The 22,842-nt window shown below is 35.2% G+C and overlaps 1 protein-coding gene across 1 annotated transcript; it reads left to right on the top strand.

Annotated features, from left to right (window-relative positions):
* Positions 1-1,222: 1,222 nt before the first annotated feature.
* NME8 (NME/NM23 family member 8) lies at positions 1,223-22,022 on the top strand. Its single transcript, XM_067292441.1, has 16 exons — positions 1,223-1,249; positions 2,030-2,066; positions 2,156-2,213; positions 3,571-3,677; positions 4,812-4,883; positions 6,012-6,128; positions 8,554-8,620; positions 10,573-10,649; positions 11,529-11,621; positions 14,151-14,308; positions 15,635-15,813; positions 17,931-18,075; positions 18,785-18,892; positions 19,897-20,048; positions 21,019-21,163; positions 21,800-22,022. Exons 2-16 carry the CDS (start codon positions 2,034-2,036, stop codon positions 22,020-22,022), a joined length of 1,734 nt encoding a protein of 577 aa, XP_067148542.1. The 5' UTR covers positions 1,223-1,249; positions 2,030-2,033.
* Positions 22,023-22,842: the final 820 nt, after the last annotated feature.

Raw genomic sequence — 22,842 nt, 5'->3', positions numbered from 1 at the left:
AAGTTGAAGTGTTGTGTACATGGATGAGTATTTTCTACTTGTAATTTTCTGGTATTTTATGCCATTTCATAGAATCTAAGGATAGGGTGCAGATAGTCTATCTGTCAGAGTGCTGACCATGAGGTGCATGAATCCATTGCTATACACAAGAGCTTATGTACAGAGAACTATGTATGGGTTTGTATGTATGTATGCACAGATGCATATCAAAATTGCACAAGTGTATGATTGTTTGGATATTTTCATGTTTATATGTGTACAAAAGATTGTATTAAAATATTGAATGTGTATATGCAAAGATTATGCATATTTGAATGTCAGTTTGACTGTGTATCTCAATGTGCATCCATGTCTTTTCATATGCAAATTTGTCAGTGAAAGCAATTTTGGTTATAATATGTGTTGTAAGTGGTGTAGTGCTTGCACATCGTTGATGGAGCGTGGATAACAAATTGCTTTGTATCAAGGGTAGAGAGCATGCTGCCTGTATCACTGATAAAGGGGAAAATGTGCTTGTCTACATGTTTTATCAGTATAGTACTGATTGTATTACTGTGAAAACGTTATGTGAACAATTTGTGAAAAGGTATAGATGTGTCAAATGTATTTTCACATGTCTGTCTCACTCAGCTGTTGTGCCAGATTAACATGTAATTTGTGTATTTGAGTATAGTAGCATGTGTCTATTCTATAGTATTTTCATTTGCCATCTGAGAATGTATGACTGCACGTTTTTAGTTGGGGTGTATGCATGTATGCCAGTTGGGAAGTATAGCCCCTTGTGGCATATGTGGTATATATTTTGTAGATCCGGTCTTGCAGTGGAGAGACTCTTATGATTGCTCAGTGATGGTAGCTAACAACAAAAGAAATGTTCTGTTGCGAATACTTCCTATTAATATGGCATATCTTGATGTCAGTCAGATGTCAGTTTCCTATAGTTTGGATAGTAAGCAGCATATCCCCAGAGATTTTAAAGGATTAAATTTATTGCCATATACAAATGACTGTGTCTCATCACCTGGTTTAAATGATTTGAAGAAAGCCTGTATTTTACTCCTTAATAATATTTTTAATAATATATTCTTTTACTCCTTAATAATATTTTCAGATGAAAAGTGAAATGAGCATCAGGGCAAAAGTTCTCACATTGGCCCCTATGCCTCACCCTTTGATCTGAAGGGAGCAACTCCAGGGGGAATGACCGGATAGTTCAACCTCTAGACATATATGCTGCGTGACTTGTCAGGTAACAATGCCAATGGAGCTGATGCTCACGTTTCCTTTTCCCCATGAGAAAGACTACCATTTTCTTAACTAGGAACTTTAGAAACCTCCATTTATGCGGCTGATCCAATGATACATTTATTCTTCAACCAAGCTTCATTTGGAAGCTGAAGTCAACTTCATCCTAGTATATAATTTAATTGGCCCAGTTCCTAGCTTAATATCTATTAAAAAACAAGCCAAAAAAGGTGAAGGACCTGTTTTCTTAATGACAGAATGATGAATACACCAGAATTTGATAGTTTGGGAGATTAGTTGTGGGACATTGGTAAGTCATTGGTTTGCATATATCCCAAAGACAGAGAATCTGATTTGGTGTCATTTTGAGTTGAAGTTCTTTTATCATTACTTTTGAAATGCATCACTGTCACAGCAGCTGTCTTCCCATCCAAGATCCTTATAGCCATTCTTGACAGAGCAATATAAGTCTGAACAAGGCTTGAGGGCAAAAGATTCTGATGACCTTAATAGATTAAGGAGCTGAATTTTATTCTGCTTCCTGTGGTATATTGGTTCTGTAAAGAATTTGTATAGTACTCCACAAAATTCTGATGTGAAATGGGTGTTAGCTGCCATTTTTACAGTGGCTTCAGTGGAACTAATTTTTAAGGGAATTAGAAGACAGTACTGTGTTGAAAAAATACCGTGTATAAGTCAGTTCTGCATGTCACAGATATGCATCATTCTCCTTTTAAAAACTATAACTATACTTCATATTTTGTTGTGTTTCATATAATCATAGGGAAATGGCAGGCAAGAAGAAAGAAATCCAGCTTCAGGTATAAATCTTAACATCTTAAAAGGCAAAAAATTCTATTCATCTCTAGAATTGTTCAAGTAATTAAAATGTCAACCCATTTTCTTTCAGGTCACGGTAACCAATCAAAGCCAATGGGATGAAATGTTGCTGGCAAAAGGTGTATTAGGTATTAGCTATTATTATTTTCTTGTTAATCTCAAATGGTGACATGTACTGTATGCATTATTTTAAGTTTTATTGTTGTGATCATCTCTTCCGACTAAGATGCTTTTCACTGTTGTAATCTGGTAAATAAGCAACCAGTGCTGTGGCTCTTCTGTGAGTGAAAAATTGTAAAAACCTGCATAAAACCTATGCACTGAATTAGGAATACGCTCTGCAAACCTAATCTGCTTCAGTGACAAGCTTGGTGTGAGAAGTCAAGGGAGTAATGAGTGGCACAGTCTCCTCATCAGGCCTGTTGGCTCCTGTCTCTAGGTATAGTCAACTGAGGATAGTGGTCACAACAGTGTGAATACAGCTATGGTGTGTGAAGGCTTGGACACTTTTGAATGAACATCTTTTATGTGTTGGCAAAACTTGGGATTTTTTTGTGGAACCACTCCACAGTCTCTACACCACACTTGTAGCTGCATCTGTGATTACTATTATTTGTAAATCATATATCATATAACCTATGATAGATCTCATCATACTTCTATGATAAATACTACTGCAATATTACCTGTTAAATAATGTTATATTAATATGTTTATAAATGTATATATTGTGTTTGGAGATAAAACATGTCTTATTATCTGTGATAAATACATACTTGTCACAAATCATATTATCTAGTATTTTATCCACTTTTATATGCTGATGTTTAGAAAATACCATTCCAGTATGGTATTCTGTATGGGAGGGAATAGGCCATTTCTGTGAAAGTTGTTCCCTAAAATCTTATGCAGACTGGATTAATACTATACAGATATGCTTAGCAGTTATCAATCACCATTCTTGAAAGTGCATGTTCTACAGCGTGTATTTCCTCCACAGTTTTCAGTTCACTGAGGCATTCTCGTTTATGCCATTAGCAACATCTCCAGTGTCTCCTGGGAATGGTATTTGGGTAAAGGGAACAAATGTGTAATGGGATCATATGTGCAGAGGAGCAGTAATAGGAAAGAAATGTTCTGCATGGCCTCAGGGAGATAAAAAACCTGTAAAATAAAGATGTAGAGAAGAATGAAAACCAAGAGTGGGAACAGAAAAAGAAAAACAATAGAAAGGAAAAGGAATGTAGTAGAGAAATGTAGTTGTTTGGCTTCATCATCTCAAATAGTATTGTGAAGTAGGTTACTGATGCTGAAAGTAATTGAAATAAAAGAGAAAACCATGATGTATTCATTGTCTCAAAGAGGATTGAAAGATGCATGGTAATGCCTTCCCAGGACTATTCCTTATATATTCCACTCATATATGTGTTTCATTTTAAAAGTTCCACGTCAGCTGTGTCTAATTACAAAATACTGTATTTTAAGTAATAGATGTACATCAAGCTTGGTGTGGTCCTTGCAAAGCTGTGGTAAATTTATTCAGAAAACTGAAGAATGAGTTTAGTGAAGATGATCTGTTGCATTTTGCAGTGGTAAGGATGAAAATTCTGTATGAAACTTCAATTATATTTTATTTCAAATGTATCCTTTTATCCATCTGCAATACGGAGCTCTCATTTTACTGTCCTTATAGCAGTTAGGTCATTATAATTTTGGCTTGCTTGCCTCTTCTTCTGCATATCTCCTTATGAGACTTCATTTAGAGGGAGATTAGAAATAGTAATAAATATGGAAGGAACTATAATATAAAGGGAGGTAATATCCCGTCAATTTCATATTCCTTGATGAGAATTGCAGAAACTCTTGAAAACCAGGCTATATATTTCTTTAATATTAAGGCTGTACATTATTGATTATCACATTTAAAATTCTTACATCCCTGAAAACTATTGTTATAATTTTTCTCCAAATGTTTCCTTGTATTTCATTTTTAAAGGAGCAAAAATTAATTGAAAAATAAATGATTTCAAAATTATAATAATAAAAATGTTCCACTACACTAGAAGGATAAAATAGGAGGTGTATATCGTATTTAAAGTAGATTCTTTTGTTTCACAGACTAAGTTCCTCTACACTAGAAGGATTAAATTGGAGGTATATATTGTATTTAAAGTAGATAAATTTGTTTCACAGACTCAGTTCCTCCCAGATGTTGATCAAGCTTATTCTTCCTCATTTTATTGAAAAATTTCCATTGTTTGATCAAACATTCTTGAACTTGTGCAGAATGTATATATATCAAATATATAGAAAAGCAACCAGTTGTATTCAGAGGTGATCTCAATGCTTTCATAGAATTGACCATATATTACAAAGAGCTTTATACAGTGGATCATTTCTTTTGACGAGGCTACATGGATTACTTCCTCCTTTATTTATAATCAGACATTTTTATCATTACCTACATGGAAAAACAGGATAATGTATTTGTAATGTGATTAACTTCTGTAAAAGGAAGGGAGGCCAATCCTGCATTACAAAACCAGTTCTTCCTTAACCACCAGCAAGTGCCATAAGGACTGCTAACTGTATGTAAGAATATGTTTTGAGTATGTTAGACTACAGTGTATAAGACTGTAGTTTTCTGTTTGGCAAAATTTTTTTATACATACATACATACATATACACACCTATATAGGTAAATAATTTTCTTCATCTGACTACAGGCAGAGGCTGACAGCATTGCGACTCTGCAACCAATTAGGAATAAATGTGAACCTGTGTTTCTCTTTTGTGTTGTAAGTATATCAAATCACTTGCTATTAATGTATTGTGTATTTTTGCATTAATTTTTCAATAGATTAAAAAAAATATGAAGCTATGTAAGTTGTATCTTTAAATTTTACAGTACATAGGATTGTACATCAGACATTGTTTAGCTGTGGCTGTTGTTTTCCACAATCTGTGGTTCTCCAACACATTTTTATTGTGGCTGCATGTACAGCCACAGCAGATTTGTGGTAGCCACAGTTCTGGTAGTTAGTGAGAAATCAGAGTAAGTTTTTTCAATGTTGCCTCACATAAGGTTCCAAGTGCCTACAGGCGGCTACTCTGAAATCATTATTTTGTGTACACTTTCCTTCAGGGAAAAAGAGTTTACATTTCCTGCCACTTCAGTTTTTCTAAGATAAGCAAATAAAATTGCATTTTTCACACCTCAACAATTGTAATAATAAATCACATATTTATTATATCTCACTGATGGTTACAGAAAGATTATGTTTTTAGGACTCTATTTTAGAACACTCTTATCTTTGTAAGCATTGTTCTTTCTTCAACTTGGAAGTGGTGGATTCCAGGAATTAGAGGCCAAGAACAAAGATGCTTTAAGGAGACTTTCAGGTTTGAATATGAATGCTGCAAAGTGATATTAATAGTATCTTTGATCACCAGTAGTTAGCTTCACTATGGTACTCCTGTATGTGGTAGAGCAGGCACTGAAGCATAGTGCAGACGGTAGTGAAAGAAAGAACGGAGAAAGGAAGGACCAGAACCATGAGACAAGGAGATCAGTGATGGTGTGGCAATTTCATCTGGTAGTGTTCTGAACTGAAAAGATGGCAAACTCCATGTTACAGAAATTAAGGGCTGGTAAATTCCATATTTGTATTTACTTCTGACTGCACTCTTAATGTTGAGGCTAGAAATAGACATAAAAATTAGGTAGAAAAGGAAGAAAGGAAATAAAAGCAAGAAAGGTTCGTTCTGAACCAGCAGAGGCAGTGGTAGCTTTGATTTTAACATTAGTGGGCAGAGGAAGTGATTCTATTAGTGGAAAAATTGCAAAATAGCATATTCTAAAACTCAAATAAATGTGTAAACTAAATGAGCAGAGGTTACTGAGAGTGTTATTTTCTCTTCTACAGAATGGAAAAATAATTGCAATAATGAGAGGTGCAAATGATCCTCTTATAAGTAAGAAGATAACAGAACTAGTAGAAGAAGAGAGGAAAATTTTGACTGGAGAGAAGGAACGTCCTGAGGTATTCACAAAATAGATATTTAAATATATATAAGTATTTTTATTACATGTTTTTTTTTCTCACCTGTGATAGTGTTTTCTGTAATGTAATGTTTATTTTTTTTGTAGTTGTTTTCTTCACAGTAAAGTGAAATATATGAGGATATTTTATAGAAATTTCCATTAAATGATGCTTTATGTTGATTGTTTCAGAAACTTGAAAAATTTACAGATTAGTCTATTAATGCAAGAAATGGAGGGATGGTTTGCTAACAAAATGTCACTAACAATAAACCCATTTTAGTCATTATCTTTTTATCTTTTAGCACTGAATATTTTTTCATGTATATTTTAGTAAGAATTCACTGTAAAAAAAACAAACAAATGGAGACATGCAAAATAGTCATGCCTCATTGCTTGTTTTGGTTGAAATGGAGATCAAAGAACTCCACTTTAATTATAAAGGCAATTTTTAACAAACTGCAGCTCAATTAAGGATAACCAGGCTAGCTCAAGGTCTCTCTTAGAACTGCTGGCTTTCCTGCATAGCAAATGTATTATTACATTAAGTTAAAACTGTTGTAAAGATCTGGGAGCTGAGTTTGGTGACTTGAGACAAGTGGGTTTTTTTCACAATATTGGCATCAATCCTGTTTGTTACATTTAATGTCAAAAAATTGAGTGGGCTTTGTAATGGTGAGTTGCTAGCTTCATTATTTTTATAGTCTATGTTTGTCAGAGAAATAGAAGTACTTACAATGTAGAGTATCTTTAATGTGATGTGGGAGTTTTTCATATTGTGCACATAAAAAATGACTTTTTCATTTTTTGTACATAATTGTTAATGGAAATGATGACAAACCCAGATACGTATTGACTACTAATGACAATACCTTTGCATTTCGAATGTTAGAAAATGATCAAATGCATTAGGTTTACTCTTTTTCCCCTGCATGACTGAATGACTTCTTCTTAATTTAGTATTCTATACCTGTGCAATTTCTTCAACTACAGTCTGTATCTTTTGCAAACCGCTAATCACACCATCACAGTTGTCTATTTCTTTTGAGTTATTGAAGTGTGAGTGACCGTAATTTCTTCCAGAATAATATTTCTTTCAGTAAAGATGTCTTGGAATGTGATACAACCTCATAGGATCTGCTTCCCTTCTTTGTGACTAGTGCTGTTTTTTGAAATACTTAATATGAAGTTTAGTCTTATTCTAAGTTTCCAGTGATTTCTAGCCTTACACTGCTTCAGTGCACTCTTGATCCAGTAACATGAGTTCCTCTCTTCGCTATGAAATGACCTCCAGAATTGTCTATGACACAGAAGAAAGTAACCTTTGTCTTATACACCTACCCCAGACCATATATTTTTGTTCCTAAAAAAGGAAAAGCACTAAAGTATCCAATAAAAATAATGGGTTTTTATGCCAGTGAGTTTTTTCCATATTGTTTTTCTCTGAATTCCATATCATCAACAGATCAGTAGCTAAATATCTACAGCTGAGGAGGAAACTTGAGAGAAATAAATAGTAGATATTCCTAAGTCATGTCTGTATTACATATGATTTATGATATGTAGAATGAGAAATAGAATAAACTTATTAAATGCTTTCAAGTTTCCTAAGTACTGGGGTAGTAAGTGTATTTTAGATTGTCACATTTTCGTGACAGATACTCAAATTTGTGGTAAGTCTACATACTTACATACTATATGTGTACATACACACATTGAGAAGGAAAAGGGAAAAAGAAAAATTACCTAAAATTATTTTTAAGTCCTTTTGCAGACTTAATATCTCACTAGAAGAGTCTTGAATTGGTTTTATTGTAAGGTAGATAAGATTAAGTTTATAAGGGTAATCAGTCTTTTTTTCTTACTATGCTGTATGTTTCTGTCTAGAGTGGTAAGGCTTTGGCCACCATTTTAAAAGCAAGTGGCCAAAACATAGGGCAAAGATTTATATTTATGTGTTTAAAATTACTGTCTTTTGGAAAGTACCACATAGATCCCATTCAGTGTAACTTCCATCTCTCATTTCTGAAAATCATGTTCTTTATTTTCTTTTTAAATAGCTGTGGGAATCAAAACTAAGAAGCGAAGTATGACAAAATGGGAAAATTCTGTAGAGCAGTTTTAAAATGTAGCATTTTTGATGTCTCGACAAATGCATTATTTCCATAAAATCTGCAAAAACTTAGAAGCAGGAGTAGCAGGCATCTTAAATGTGTGGGTAGATATTTTCTTTCTTACCAAGCTCAAATTGTGTGGAGGTTTTCAGAAGAGGGGCAGAAAAAAGGGGGAGAAAATTCCTTTTCCAGTATTACTCAGTAGGCCTGTAGTGGAATTAGTACTATATCAGAAGTACTCTCTGCCTCTATATTAACTTCATAGTGGTGGTATACTTACTGGTATTCTTACTATATTTGCAATTACCTTAGGTAGAAGAACTTGTTTTCCTAGAAGAGAAATCATCAGAAGATGCTATTAAGGAGACTGTACTTGAGGGTAAATATATCTGATTTATTTTAATAATGTTAACAGAAAGGAAAAAAACAAATGTCTTTTTAGTTATTTGATTAAGAATTGTTCATGTCCAGTTCCAATACACATTCCTTTGATTCAGTTAATAACATGACAGATTAAGGGAATCAAACTGAGGGGAAGTTTTTTTCTGTAAGGAACTAGGATACTGGACTGTCATTAGTGTTTTCAACACCCTTTGGGGACCTTCAGAATTCAGGTATTCTTACAACTCTCCTGCTATGTTCCAGGGAATTTTCCTGTGTACTACACAGCCCCTGTTTTAGCTGTGTACTTTTGTTGAAGTGATGCTTGTTAGCCTTTGGATGTTCTGCAGAAAAAACAAGATGCTGGGCAAGCTGTGAGGATTAAAGGTATAAATCTATGAAGGAATGGCATACCTTCTACATCAGGTTATTTTTAATTAACTTTATCAGCAGACAAGATTTAAGAACTAAAGAGCAGGCCTACATAAAAGCATAAATTCACAGTGGTGGGAGAAAGTTCCAAAAAGATTGAAAAATATACACCCTTCTGCTTGTGAGGCTGGCTTCTATGATTTATTTCAGGCTTTGTATGAACTGGGACCTACATCTTTTCTATTTTTGTTATCTGTGGCTACTGAGGCTTTCCGAAGTTTTTGCTTCATAAATGCGTAGAATGCCATTTTGCAAGGTTGAGATGGAATAAACTCTCCTCTTCTTTACCTTCTCTTTTTTTCCTGTGCTAAGACACTAGATGACTGTCAGGGATTAAGTCATCTCCTCTTTCCTTCCTCTTCATGTTTTCTTTATTGTGTAGTTCAAGTGTTATGTTCCTGACTTCAGCTTTAATCTATTTTTTTCTTATACACCCTTTGAGACCTAGTAATACAATGTGATAAATCCTTCAGCAATTGTGCGCAGGCTTCTCTCAAAACTACAAAATCTAAATGCGCTACAAAATCACAAAATCATGGAGCAAAGTTTTCATCTTGAGTGACCTCTGCATACATCCTGCTAGATTAGGGAATCCTTAAGAAACCATAATGCACTAACACTTTATAGTGATATATTCCTTACCACATTCAGGTGCCTTTGAATGTTGTCTATTATTGGAAAACGGGAATGTTGTCTATTATTGGAAAACGGGTAGTAGTCTTGTGTTTACATTAGAGCTATTATTAAGTGTTTCTTTAGTGTCTGAGATCTGATTGAATTACATTCTAACACTTAACTGTAAACCTCAGATTCTGTAGAGAAAGACATATATTGGTTAATTTTTCTCTAACCACTTTCTACCATTTTGCAGAGGTGTATACATTACAGATACTGTAATAGTATGTCTATGACTGGGAACAGTTTTTAACTGTTGTTTTAAAAGTTGTTTTAATCTTATTTTAAATGTTAGACTGTGTTAGCAAGTGTGTGTTACTTCAAAAATTATTTCTTGTAAATGATTTCAGGATCCACAAAACTATGGAAGAAAAGATATATTTACTATTACAAGAAATGTCTGCTTTACTGGAAATCTCTAATATTCATACAGAATTTCACTTGGTGATTTTTCCTTAAAAATATTAATTCCTTTCACATTTCCAGTCCTGTACAAAGAGGGCTTCCTAGAGAAAGCATCATCTTAAATTGTAACTTTTCTACCACACCTGCCTGCATGTGAACCATTTCTCCACTGTATGACCCAAAACACCAGTGGTTCACCAGGGACATAGATTCCAGGGATGACCAAGGAGTGTTCTGCTCTCCAAGACATGCTTTAAGTGCTTGAGTCACTTATTTTTTGGAACCACTGTTTGGCCATCTCAGTATTAAAATGGAGAAGTATTTAGAGAAACCCACTTATAAGTAACAGAACATTTAGTTGTGTACTTATTTCAATATTGTGTACATATTTCAATAAATATGTTCAACAACACAACTTTTTTTTTCTTTTTCCAGCAGAAGGAGTCAGATATTCTGTTGCAATTATAAAACCTGATGCTGTCTTAGAGGGACATGTAGAAGAAATTAAACAGAAGGTGACAAAACTTGATTCTTTCATCCTGTTTAGTTAAGTGGCAGAGTAGTTACATGGAAAGTGAAATAGATCCTAATTTAAACAGACTTTATAACAAGACCTGTAAATGCTTCTCTCCTAAGCATGACAAAAGTAAGTAGGTTTTGACCTGAAATAATGTGGTATTCAGGTTGACACTATTTCTTTAATATTTTATGTCACTGGGTGAGGTGTGACATTGATTTGTACTGTGGAGATTCCTGACATATGAAATTTACAGACAGAAAACTCTCTTTTTCTCATCATACTGTAGTGGAGATAAGAACTAGAAACTCCTCATCAGGCAGGGCAAAGACAGGGCCAACTAACAGCTGCTCAGCTCCATTAAAATTGCTTTCAAACATTGCCTGTTTTTTTCACCTTTATTGAACCTCCTTTTCTTCTGGCCAAGATGGAGTAATTGCAGAAACAAGCTACATAACACTCGGATTTCTTTTCTGCACAGGTCACTGACCTTGTCGTAATGCTTTTTTAAATTGGCATAGTTTTATCTTGATATATAGCGTTATGAGATCTTTTTCTGTATCAGGAATAGTGAGAAATTTCTATAACTTAAATGAGCATTACTGTAGTATTATATTCTGGATGTAGAGATGATTTCCCTTTCACTGTTTAATGGCTTAAACAAACACTGAATCCCTCTATGCACTGAGATTGTTATTAGTGCATAGTCTCTGATGGCACTTTACTCGCACACATAAATTACCTGCTCCATCTACAAACATACGTTAAATCATCTGCATGTGCACGCATACAAACATCAATCTTTAGATTTATGGTAATGTGTGATTTTGTATATATCATTTTCAAATGCCACTGAATAATAACTGAACAATTGCAGATTACAGATGCAGGCTTTAGCATTGCAGCAACAGAAGAAAAACTGCTAACTGAAGAGCAAATCAGAGTATTCTATGCTCAGAATATAGAACAGGTAGAAACAAACAAAAATAGAAACAGATAAAAAAACACAGTTTGGCTATAGGTCTTTCTAAATCTCTGGCTCATAAATTTTTAATATGTTGAAGAACTGAATTAATAGAGCTTCTGTACATAGGAAAAAATATTCTCTTATTTTTCTTCCTTACCAACTCTTACAAATCCTATACAGGTATGGGGTGGTAGCATTCTAATGTTCCCATTAAATGCTAAGAGATTTTTATTAGTTCTTTCTGTTATCAGAGTGTCTATGACCCTTAGTCGTGGCCCTAAACAGACTCAGTTAGCTGCTGAAATCTAGAACAAAAATAAAATCTATGTCATCCATTTGACAGTATGTATCTATTTGACATGTACTGTTCTGGCCAGGACATGGGTGAAAGTATATTTTTCTTCTCTCTACTCTCTTCTCTTTTTTTTCCTTCCCTCTCCCCCATCCTGCTTTTATCACTGAGTAGTACTGGGGAGGAAGAGAGATGAGAAAGCTTCTTCAATTAAGCTTATTTTTCTAGAAGTATCCTGTGTTAGAGGAACATAGATTGCTAAGGACAAACAAAGTTCAAAGAAACAATGAAATTGTACTGGTCACCATTAAGTGTCAGTGGTCTAGTAAACTGGCACCCTCATACTGTCAAGTGTTTTGGAGGTGTGATACCTAAAGTGAACTCCACAGAAAGATCTGAAGCAGAAAAATGAATCCTCTTAGAAGATACAAATATATTCTCCTGTTTAAGATCTGCATACTGTAGCTAGAGGCTGGAATTACATGCAGAGAATTTGATATTAGTAGGAGGACCAATGGAACGGTGCAAGGAAAGGGGTGACAATGAAAACAAGAAGCTGGGGAAATGTTCCCGTGGCATTCCAAGTGAGAATGAGACATGACTGTACTTACTGAAGCCAGAGAAAAAAAAAAGTGATAGTAATTGTCAGATGGTGGCACTATGATACAGGAAGGAAGTAATGGAGAGATCTTGTGGGGAATCATGAAGAGGTTGGTTTTGGCAACCTTGAATCTGAAGATACTTCATTCATAAGGAACTGCCAAAGACAAAGCTGAGATTGTAGTTTGGACACACAGAGACAATTCTGAAATGGAGGTAAATCTGTAAGTCATCTTCACAGGAATGGCAGCCAAATCTGAGATTAGTTAGGTGTAGAGGGAGAAGTGGGAGGAACAAAGGGAAATAGCGTGCAATGTTTGATATACTGCAGCACTAGCTCTGCTGCAGTAAATCCTAGCCAATATTAGGATAAGGAGGATAGGAAAACTACTATGAAATATGAAAAGCAGTTCAGAGGGGCCTGTGGATGTTGAGAAGCCAGCTATTTGTCGTTCTCTAAGTGTAATTCTAAGCTGAAACATAATTATGTTTAAGTTGCACTTGTAGTGCTTCGTATAGAATATGGATGTCTGTGCTCAGTGAGCAAAATTCTTCCTAATTTAATACCACACAAACCTGTTGAAGGTCCTGAGGCTACCTATTACAACAGAACAGAATCTCAAGGAAGCCAATACAACTGAAAGTGGAAATAGTTTGTTTTTAACAGTGAAGTTATCTATTTCTGTCTAAACAGGCATCTATTTCTTCTAAAGTGCGCAAGTATGTTTTTTTAAGCCACAACAGTTTAGATACTCACTTTATGCATTGTACTAAATGTTTTCTGCTTGCATTCATTCAATTTCTTTTGAATGTCTTCATCATGTGAAACGGGTTAGGTGGATGCATAGGTATGAAGTAAAATGAAAGAGAAAAGCAATGAAATGAAAGCAATGCATGTGAATATTTTATCCTCATATTATTAAAGGAAAAATACATCATATACAATCAGATGGCAGTGGCTGATAAAGAAAATATTTAGTCATATAGTTAAGAGGAGCGAAGATCTTTGAGGAAATTTGCAATGCTGAAGAAAAAGGTAACATACAAGGAAAAAAAGATTAAAAGCTAACTACAGTCAAGTTATCATTATTCCAATGAAAATATCCATTCATAGGGTTGAAGGCTGAAACTGAAGGAGTGAAAAGAACATAGCAAAGAAAATGAAGGAAGTGCCTACAAATATCTTGCAAATATCTAAATGTTCTATATTTGCAGCCAGCTACATGATATTTACTTTCAAAAATTACGCATGGAACTGTTTTACAGTTTGTTAAATCACACTATATATGCTAGTCTAAGCATTGCATTTGATCTCAGCTAGTTTCCAGATCATTCCTTTACTCATTATTTGTACTTTAACCTGGCGGAACACGCTTCATGAATGTAGTTCTATGACTCCATTTATCTCAATTAATTGCATTTGAAACATTTTATAATGCTGTTGTGTCAAAGGACTGATCAAAAGATCTTCTAAACAATCACATCAATTATGAATTTAAGCAATTTCACAAGGTTGTGTGATGTTTGTAAATTCCATTATAGAACAGGAGTTATGAGTTTCTTAGCAATGGATGGTCTCATTTCTGATGATAAAGTCAATTCTTGCAGTTCACAGCAGGAAAAAAAATTATGTTTTTTAGCCTGATTTTGATTATTTTGTTCAATTCATGATGAGTGGACCATGCCACATTTTGGTAATCTCTAAAAAAGAATCAACCGATGCTATTCCTCACTGGAAGGAGCTAAGTGAATCAAGTGAAAATGAGCCTGATGAGCTGGAGTCTAAAAAGCCAGATAGGTAACTAATAACTAATATGACATTGTTATATGTGATTCAGTTACAGTATTCAGAACTAAACCAGATACAAAGCCAATGTTGCCAGACTTAACAGAGTCCAGGGAACAGGCAGAGTTCTGCACCTGGTCTTTCACAGAACCATCATTAAAGATGCAATCTCAGTACCTGAGGGAACATAAAAACTCTGATTCCTCAGTAAAGATAACAAGCAAAGGGCACTGATCTCTTACTGTTTCTGAAGTGGCCTTGAATGGATTGTCAGCCTGATGGGAACAGTGGTATACTTCAGAGCTGATATAGCCCGTGCAATTCCACTTCACACTAATTCCACTTCCACTAACTCACTAAGACAAAGTGACTGCCTACACTACCTGCAGAGAGTCGAACTCTTGTCCATGTTTGCTCCTGTGCATACTGGGAGATTGTAGGTGTGGTCCAAATGTGGCTGGGGGACATCTGAAGCATGCAGTGCTCCCTAGAACCACTATGTAAAAGCCAGCAAACAAGTGGGGGATTGACCAGACCACTAGCTTTATTTTGCCAAGATACATAAACACCAAATCTTTACAGTGTTTTTATAACCATGGTATCATGAAATGCCTGTTTTTGTATTATGCCAAGGATTTAATTGAGATTTTTAAAGAGAGTATTAGTTGTATACAACACACCAGACAATAAAGGGAGTGCTCCCAAAAATATGAATGTTGGATTGAGTTGTATATTTAGGCCAGAAATTTACTGAAAGCAACATGAATTTAAATACTTTGTTCCAAAGAGAATGTGTCATAATAATTTATACTTTTATTGATGCCTGCTGTATCCCTTCTGCTTAAATTTAATGTGACCCAGGAATATTATATTTGCCTTAAGTGGCTAAGAGTGGCTTTATTTACATAGCTAAATAAACCTGAGAATTACAAACATATCAAAATGGAAAGAATCTCTGCTAAAGAGAATGCTGTAGTACTGTCATTTTCAGGATCATGCTTTATATGAATGAAGCACAATCCTTTTACTGAACTTTCATTATACACTGTACGCTTGTCAGTAATAATTCTGTCTAATGAAACATGGATTATTTTGAAGAAGCTAGACGGGAATTAAAAATGCTGTATAGCTGAGATTTCTCTTGCGTAGAACTAACTTGTGAGAAGATAAATAATTCTTGTCTCAGTAATATTACTTTAATAGTGAATCTGAATTCAGTAAAAACAAACTAGTTTGGTATTCTATTTTTAGGTTTCACTAAACTTTAAGAAAGTATATTTTCAATGATTCAACTGTTAACACAGTGACTTAAATACTGGATTACTTGGTGTCTTGTAGGCTGGATGACATCTTGGAAACTGAGGGTCTGTTAAATATATGTGATGTGCAAGACAATATAGAAGATGCCAGCAGGCAACTTGCCTTCTTTTTCCCAAATTTTGGTAAACAGAAAACAGGCCAAAATGTTGAAAGAACTTTGGCCTTAATTAGACCTTTACTCTTAAAGGAAAGACGACGTAAGTGTTAATAACTACATTTTCCATCTAAAGTATATAAAAAGCCTCATATTTTTCATTTTAAAAATTCTGACACTACTAATGAAAAGTTGTTGTTATATTGTCTGCCCAGCATCAAGTTGACAGTAATCTTTGTCAGTAAAAAAAAAAAATTATGTAGTTAATCTGATATATTTAGAATTTAAATGTCAACACTATTTTGCTCCTTTGGTTGATTCTTCAAAAATGTCTTTGGATTGTTGTCAGAGTGGAAGACAGACCCGGAGTAACGATGAGTCTCAATGTGAGTATGATCGTTCTCCCTTTATTCAAGTTCTTACAGAGTATATATAGACAGGCAATAAGCATGTGCTAGCGATAGCTATATGATTGGTTTACAGCCTTTGTTCACACGCCTAAAGCGGATATACGATTGGTGCAGGATTGCTGTCCACGTGGAGAGGTCTGTCAACTTGTTTACCTCCTTGTAGCTTCTTTCTTTTGTGCTGTTCAAGGACAGCTCGCATAGCTGTGGAATCCTCCCTCCATCGTGAAGACAGGATTGCTCACTTCTAAGAGATCATGCCCCTTTTCACTTAACCATTCTTCCACAGATTGTGTATTTGGATGGAATATTTATAGAAAACCTCTCAGAGAAGCTAACATTTGCAAAGTGTACTAAATGGGATCATATTTCCTACTATAATGAAGTAGCTGATACTATCCTTGAATGGCAGGTCCAAGACAGATCAATGATAAGCATGATTTGTCCCAGAATATTTTATGCTGCATAAGGCAGTTCTGCACAAGGATAGGTGTATACAGACTAGGTTTTTACAAGTCAAATCAGAAATAATCTAGTCCCATATAGTGTGAAGCTCTACCCAAGCTAGTTTCCTTTGCTTCTCTGGCAAATATTTGCATTTCTTCCTGGATTCTGGCTAGCTCCTTTATTTCTAGTTTAATAATCTCTGTGCTGACGATAGTGTGCAGTATAATCTATACATAGAGGTCAGGAAGACTACAGTTTTGACCTTTCTTTGTCTATTTCTTTTTTTTAGCTGATATCTAGTTATGTACCTTGCTTAGGAGAACAGTTTTGCAGTGTATATGTTGAAATGTATATGTGGGGAATTATTCTGTCATTTCGACTTGTGCCAAATACTGCTTATTTACATATACAGTCTTGTAAGACTTAGTCAAATGAATATCCACCTATTCAAAATCCTCAGCCCTTCTTCTGATGATTAAAACGCATATTACATTTCTCAATCAGATAGTGATACTGAGCTTTCTCAAGTGAGAGGAAGAAAAGGGATGCTTGGCAATACCTGTTTCTTAAGAGTATTGAAATAATAGATGCAGACCTGTACTCCCACTTTTCTGGTCTTTTATGGATTCTTTTTATGACAATAGGTGGAACTCGGTAGAGGATGTTCTCCATTTGTAGCTTCATTGATCAGTTACATAATATTGACAGTTGCATTACTATCATCAAGCTCAGCTGGGACTTTGAGTAGTACCCATTACAGTTGATAGGATTTCAAAAAGGAATCATCACAGTTATAAATAACTTAGGTGCATATTTTCAGGTACCTTCTTCTGGAAGTTAGGTATGTCCTTCAGATGTGGATAACTTTTCATGCTCTAGCATTGAACAGTTATTCTGCTTTTGGTTACATCATCTGGCTTACTTCAATCACATTATGCCAAGCAGCACAGATATTTACAGGAAATAGTTGCTCATTTCAGCCTTCTGCCATCTATATAGTTTGGTGTATGAGCACCTCCACTCTATGTCTCCCATAAGATTTATTTCCCACACGCTGGGTAGCTCCAGCACTGATAAACAGTCTAATTTTCCTTTTTGTTAGAACGAGTGACATCATCCAAAGCTGATACATGTGCTATTTTAGCTATTACTTCCTTCCATCTGTTCTTAAGAAAGCATCAGCTTTCTGAGCATCCAGGCAACTACTGAAGTGTTCTAGCAGTTGCTTTGAGTTAGTTTTCTGTTCTTCGGTTAACCAATTAATTCAAAATTAATTTAACATTACAGTTGGAAAGTAAATGTCATTTCTTCAGAAATGTGAAAATTAATGAATGGCAATTCAGCATTGTTTCAATATTTGAAACAGATTCTATTCTGCAAAGAATAATGGATGCTGGCTTCAAAATAGCAATGCAGAAAGAAATAGTCCTGTCGGAAGAACAAGCACGTCAATTTTACAAGGAGCATGAAAATGAAGACTACTTCCCAGTACTTCTAGAGCAAATGACCAGGTATGTTGATTGAAAAATGAGAACATGGAACTATAAATGGAAATAGGTTTTTCACAATAAATAAGTAACCTGAGGAATATACAGCTACAAGGCACAATTGAATCTGAGAGTTTAGCAGAACTCAAAACAAGATCACCACTGCAGACGAGATAGTTCCCAAGTATAGTAAATAAATAAACCAGATTTTAAAAAATCATTAGGTACTCCATACCTCTGTATATAGGATGTTGAAGTCAGTAGCCAGTTCCACTGATTTGAGTGAAAACAGTTGAGCTCTGCTCTGATAGGCTGGATTTAGCTTGTCTGCAGGAGGGTTCTGTGGTTCTTAGCCAGGCTGTGTGCTGAGTTTCTTTGGAGCTGAAGAAAAATCCGTGTTTGGATATTGTCTTCATATGAAGTCAAGACATAGCTGAGACAAATACAAAAACTGAGAAGCCGAGCAGCATTCTTAAGTCTAATAATAAAGACTAATTCTATGACATTCTTGCTGTTGTGGTAACATTCAGTAACTTTGAAAATTAAATTCACTTTTAAGCCATATAATATTGTATCAGACTTTAGCTGTTTAAGTGGGGATTGGCTTCAAAATCCTCCTTTACTAGGGCTTGTTTTCCTGGACTGCACAGAATTTAATCTAATTCCTATTACAAATCACAGTGAGTTTAAGATTTGTTCTGATATTTCTAATGCCAGTTTTCCCATTTTACAGTGGTCCAACTCTTGCACTTGCTCTAACACGAGAAAATGCTATAGAACTCTGGAGAGAGTTGCTAGGCCCAAAGACTACTGAGGAGGCTAAGAAGAAAAATCCAACCAGGTAATACCAAAAATAATGAATGTGAGTTCATGGTGAATGAACTAGCATTCATAACTTAAAGTTTATTTTCACCTTCTTCAACTCAATGAATTCCACATTGCTGCTTGTGTAACTATAGTGCCATCATCTGGAAACAGATATATATTTCTGCAACTTCTTAAGCTTTTCTTGGATTAAATATTGTATTACACACAGGAACTATAGCATATTTTGAGAAATAACATCTAATAAACAAAATGAAAAGTTGAGTTTAAAAAAACAAGTTTGGGAGGCATTAAAGAGAAGGAAGATTGCTAAATTATAAAGAAATCTTTGACTGCTAGAAGCACATACAACAGGAAGAATCCATCTGTATTATTTTATAATCCTGCTCTGCCAGCCACTTATGGAAGCAGGTTATTTGGCTATTAAATTGAACCTTTGTGACCTGGCACAGATCAGATGGCAGTTTTTAGGCTTTATGATCTGCAGAAGTCCTGCTACTCATTTTCTGCATGCAAAAAGTATTGGTAAAATCTCATTCTTATTGATTATCTGTTAGCTTGAAATAGCACCACTGTTTATTAGAACAGATGCCTATGGCCTCTTAGTTTAGTGAAAAATCTTCACTAGTAGAGTATTTTATTTATGATTAAGTTTCTTCTACATATTTTATAAATGAACAAGTTAGTTACCTGCTTATAGTATTGTTCTAAGAAACTGCTGTGGCATCATCTTATCTGTTGTTGATAGACATACTATTTTGTTAAGCAAGAACTGGTGTTGTCTTGGAGACATAACAAGACGACAATTGGGAGGGAAGGTGTTCATATTTCAGGTTGTTAATTAAAAAGGTAACTGCTTTTCCTGTAGACAGTGAAGGCTTCTTACTCCTACAGAAAGATAATTGAGCTCTTAAATCCCCAAATCAGCATTAATTTATATTCACTCGATTAAGGCTAGTCACAGTTAAAGCTCAAAATGGCTATTTCATTAAATAATTTTGCTGTTTTAATGATTGTTAGTTTACGTGCAGAGTATGCATTTGACAGCACACCGCTTGATCAGCTGCATGGTAGTTCTTCACCTGATGATGCTCAGAAGGAATTACAGTTCTTCTTCCCTCAGGAGCACACTTTGGCATTAATTAAACCTGCTGCTGTTAAGGAACATAAAGGTAAATAATCCAGAAAGTATGGGCTATGCCTGCTGACCTAATTTCTACAAAATATTAGCAATGTACAGTTTGCAGTAAATCATGTCAGCTGCATTCATCTTCCTAAACGCTTTTTCCATGCAGAGAAATGCTTTTATGGGACTTGCATAATTCATATAGATGTCTGAAATGTGACATTTCTGATACCCATTTCCATTACTAAATTAGCCATAGTTCTTCTTTCACCAAAAAAAAAGTGAATGTTCTTAGCTAAGTTAAGCTATTTAAAAGCCAGGTACTTTTCCAAACTAGTCATCTAGCATCTTTCTAATTTAAAGGAGAGAGAGGCCTTCCAGAGTCATCCCACTGATTGCAGACAGCTATCTTTATTGATTCAGAAGGGACCATTACTAAATTAGATGTATTCCCATCCTTGGTTTAACTCACTGTCAGACAAAGAGAAAGAGGAGGAAAGGTCAAAGAAAAGAACACTACACAAAATTTGGAGTCTTTCCTTAAGATTTTTGCTGCCTCTGTTTTTAATTCTCTACCCAGAGCCTCCTGGCATTCTTCTTTATGTGCTAACAAATTCAGTAGTCTTTCTGATGTTAATTCATCATTGGCTTTTGAGAGTCTTTCTTCCCCTCTTATAACAATCCAGATTGATTTACCAGGCCAGCTGGTGTTTATATTCCATGTGTGAGAAGTGGTGATGAACACTACTGATATAATTGATAACAATTCAGATTTGTCACCTGCATAGAAATGGATTAGTCCAATGACAATGGTTAACTGTATATCTTGGAGGAATGCTGAAGTGTTCATCATATTGTCCACGATTGTTTGATATTGTAAGTAGAATTCTAATGGTCAATAGTGAATTTGCCAAAAAGCAGATATAGTATTTTCTGAAACTTTTTACATTTTTTGTATCTAAAATAGAGTAACTATTTAAATCAAGAAAGAATGAGTTTTCTTGTTTTTCCCCTAGATGATATTATGCAAAAAGTTAAAGATGCTGGATTTACTATCTCAAAGATTAAAGAAGCAGCTTTAACTCGTGAAATGGCTACACAGTTTTATAAAGATCATGAAGGAAAACCCTTTTTTGAACCGTTAGTGACTTGTATGACCACGTAAGTGTCTAGTTACACAGTACCGAGGTATGCAAGTGTACATCATAACTTCGTACAGAGTAAGCAAACATGCTACACCCAAAGTAGGCTAAAGATTTTATATTGTCACTCTTTCAGGCAAGGCTAGTGGCTTCTTCAAATTAGTATGATTATCTTTGAGGTTGGAATGCCCCTCCTTTAGAAGGAAGATTTACAATTCTTTCCAAACTTACAGATAGTGACTATTATTTTGGATTTGTTCCTCAACAAACAAAAAAAGTCCATCATTGCTAATGGAATCCCTGGCCTTCCCACATAGAGGAATTATTTTCCTCGTAGTATGTGTAGTATAGCTGTTGATAAAACAGCATTTCTGTTGCCTTGCTTCAGAAATTAATGGGTGAGAGTCTTTGTAGGAAAATAGAAAAAGTCAGAATAAGTGATCATCATAATCTTTTTGGCTTTCATATACAAATATTAGTAGATTTATATTGTCTTAAAACACTCTGGAAATACATATTAAAGTTTAAAAAGTATAACTAAATTCAGATATCATAATGCACATGTGTTTACCATAACCCTTCACAGCACCCCCGAAGCCAAAGGTAAATCTGCATCTCAGAATTGTGGAAGAACTTTCATGTCTTGATTTTACAGGGGCCCATCGGTGATAATGATTTTAACAAAGGAAAATGCTGTGGAAGAATGGAGGCAATTAATGGGTCCAACAGATCCAGAAATAGCAAAAGTGACCTCTCCTGAATCAATTCAAGCTCAGTTTGCACAAGATATTTTGTCCAATGCTGTTCATGGATCATCTAATAAGGAGCATGCACTGAGGAGTATTGAGTGTGTATTTGGAGAGATTGATATAGATTAAAAATAACTTGTAATCTCTGAAAAATAATATTCAAGTTATAAGATAAATTTGTCTATCCAATCTGCTATATTTAAGACTATATATACACATTTTCCTTCATGCTCCATCCATTTTTGTTATCAGATGATCCTCATGTAGCAAAGCATATCAGTGTAACAACTGATATATCTGCTAGAAGTTTATTGTCAGTAATGATTGCTATACATACACGATACATGTTTTTTTTTTTTTCTTTTAACATCTTACAAGCTTATATCTTTCCAATAGTTCCAAAAGTCTGAGGCATTTTGTAGTATAAATATGTGAAAAACAGAGTCAAGGAAGAAAGGTCATTGAAGCACTATTAATGACACATCCACTGTGATGTGGATACAGTCCTCGAGTTCAGGCAGTCTATAGAGGAAAGATGCTGGAAGACAGTGGAGGTTATTACAACACTGACAGGGAGCAGCTTCACAAGGCAGAATAAGCAAGGAGCTGAGGGTGACCCCAGCACAGGCCATGACCTCACCAGCGGGGACACAGTCTCACAGCACCTGAGCAGGGTGAGCAGAACCAGGTGCTGGTAACAGGGTCCATCAACAGCCCCAGACCAAGCAATGAGCCAGGTCCAGGGTCCATCCAGAGGGATTCAGTCAGAAACAACAGGCAATAGAGACAAACATTCCTACAACATAGCTCAAACAAGGATTAAGGCCAGGTCTGAGCTTAAATGGGGCTCCAGGGCCCATGGGAACAGAGTGGGTGTGGGGGTTGCAGGTGAGGCTGCCCAGGGCTATTAAGGCTTATTGGTGCCCTCAGGGTCTTGATGAACATTTTC

Source organism: Apteryx mantelli, chromosome 2 (genome assembly GCF_036417845.1).
Source record: "Apteryx mantelli isolate bAptMan1 chromosome 2, bAptMan1.hap1, whole genome shotgun sequence".
NCBI lineage: Eukaryota > Metazoa > Chordata > Aves > Apterygiformes > Apterygidae > Apteryx > Apteryx mantelli.
This window is presented reverse-complemented; position numbering and strand designations above follow the sequence as displayed.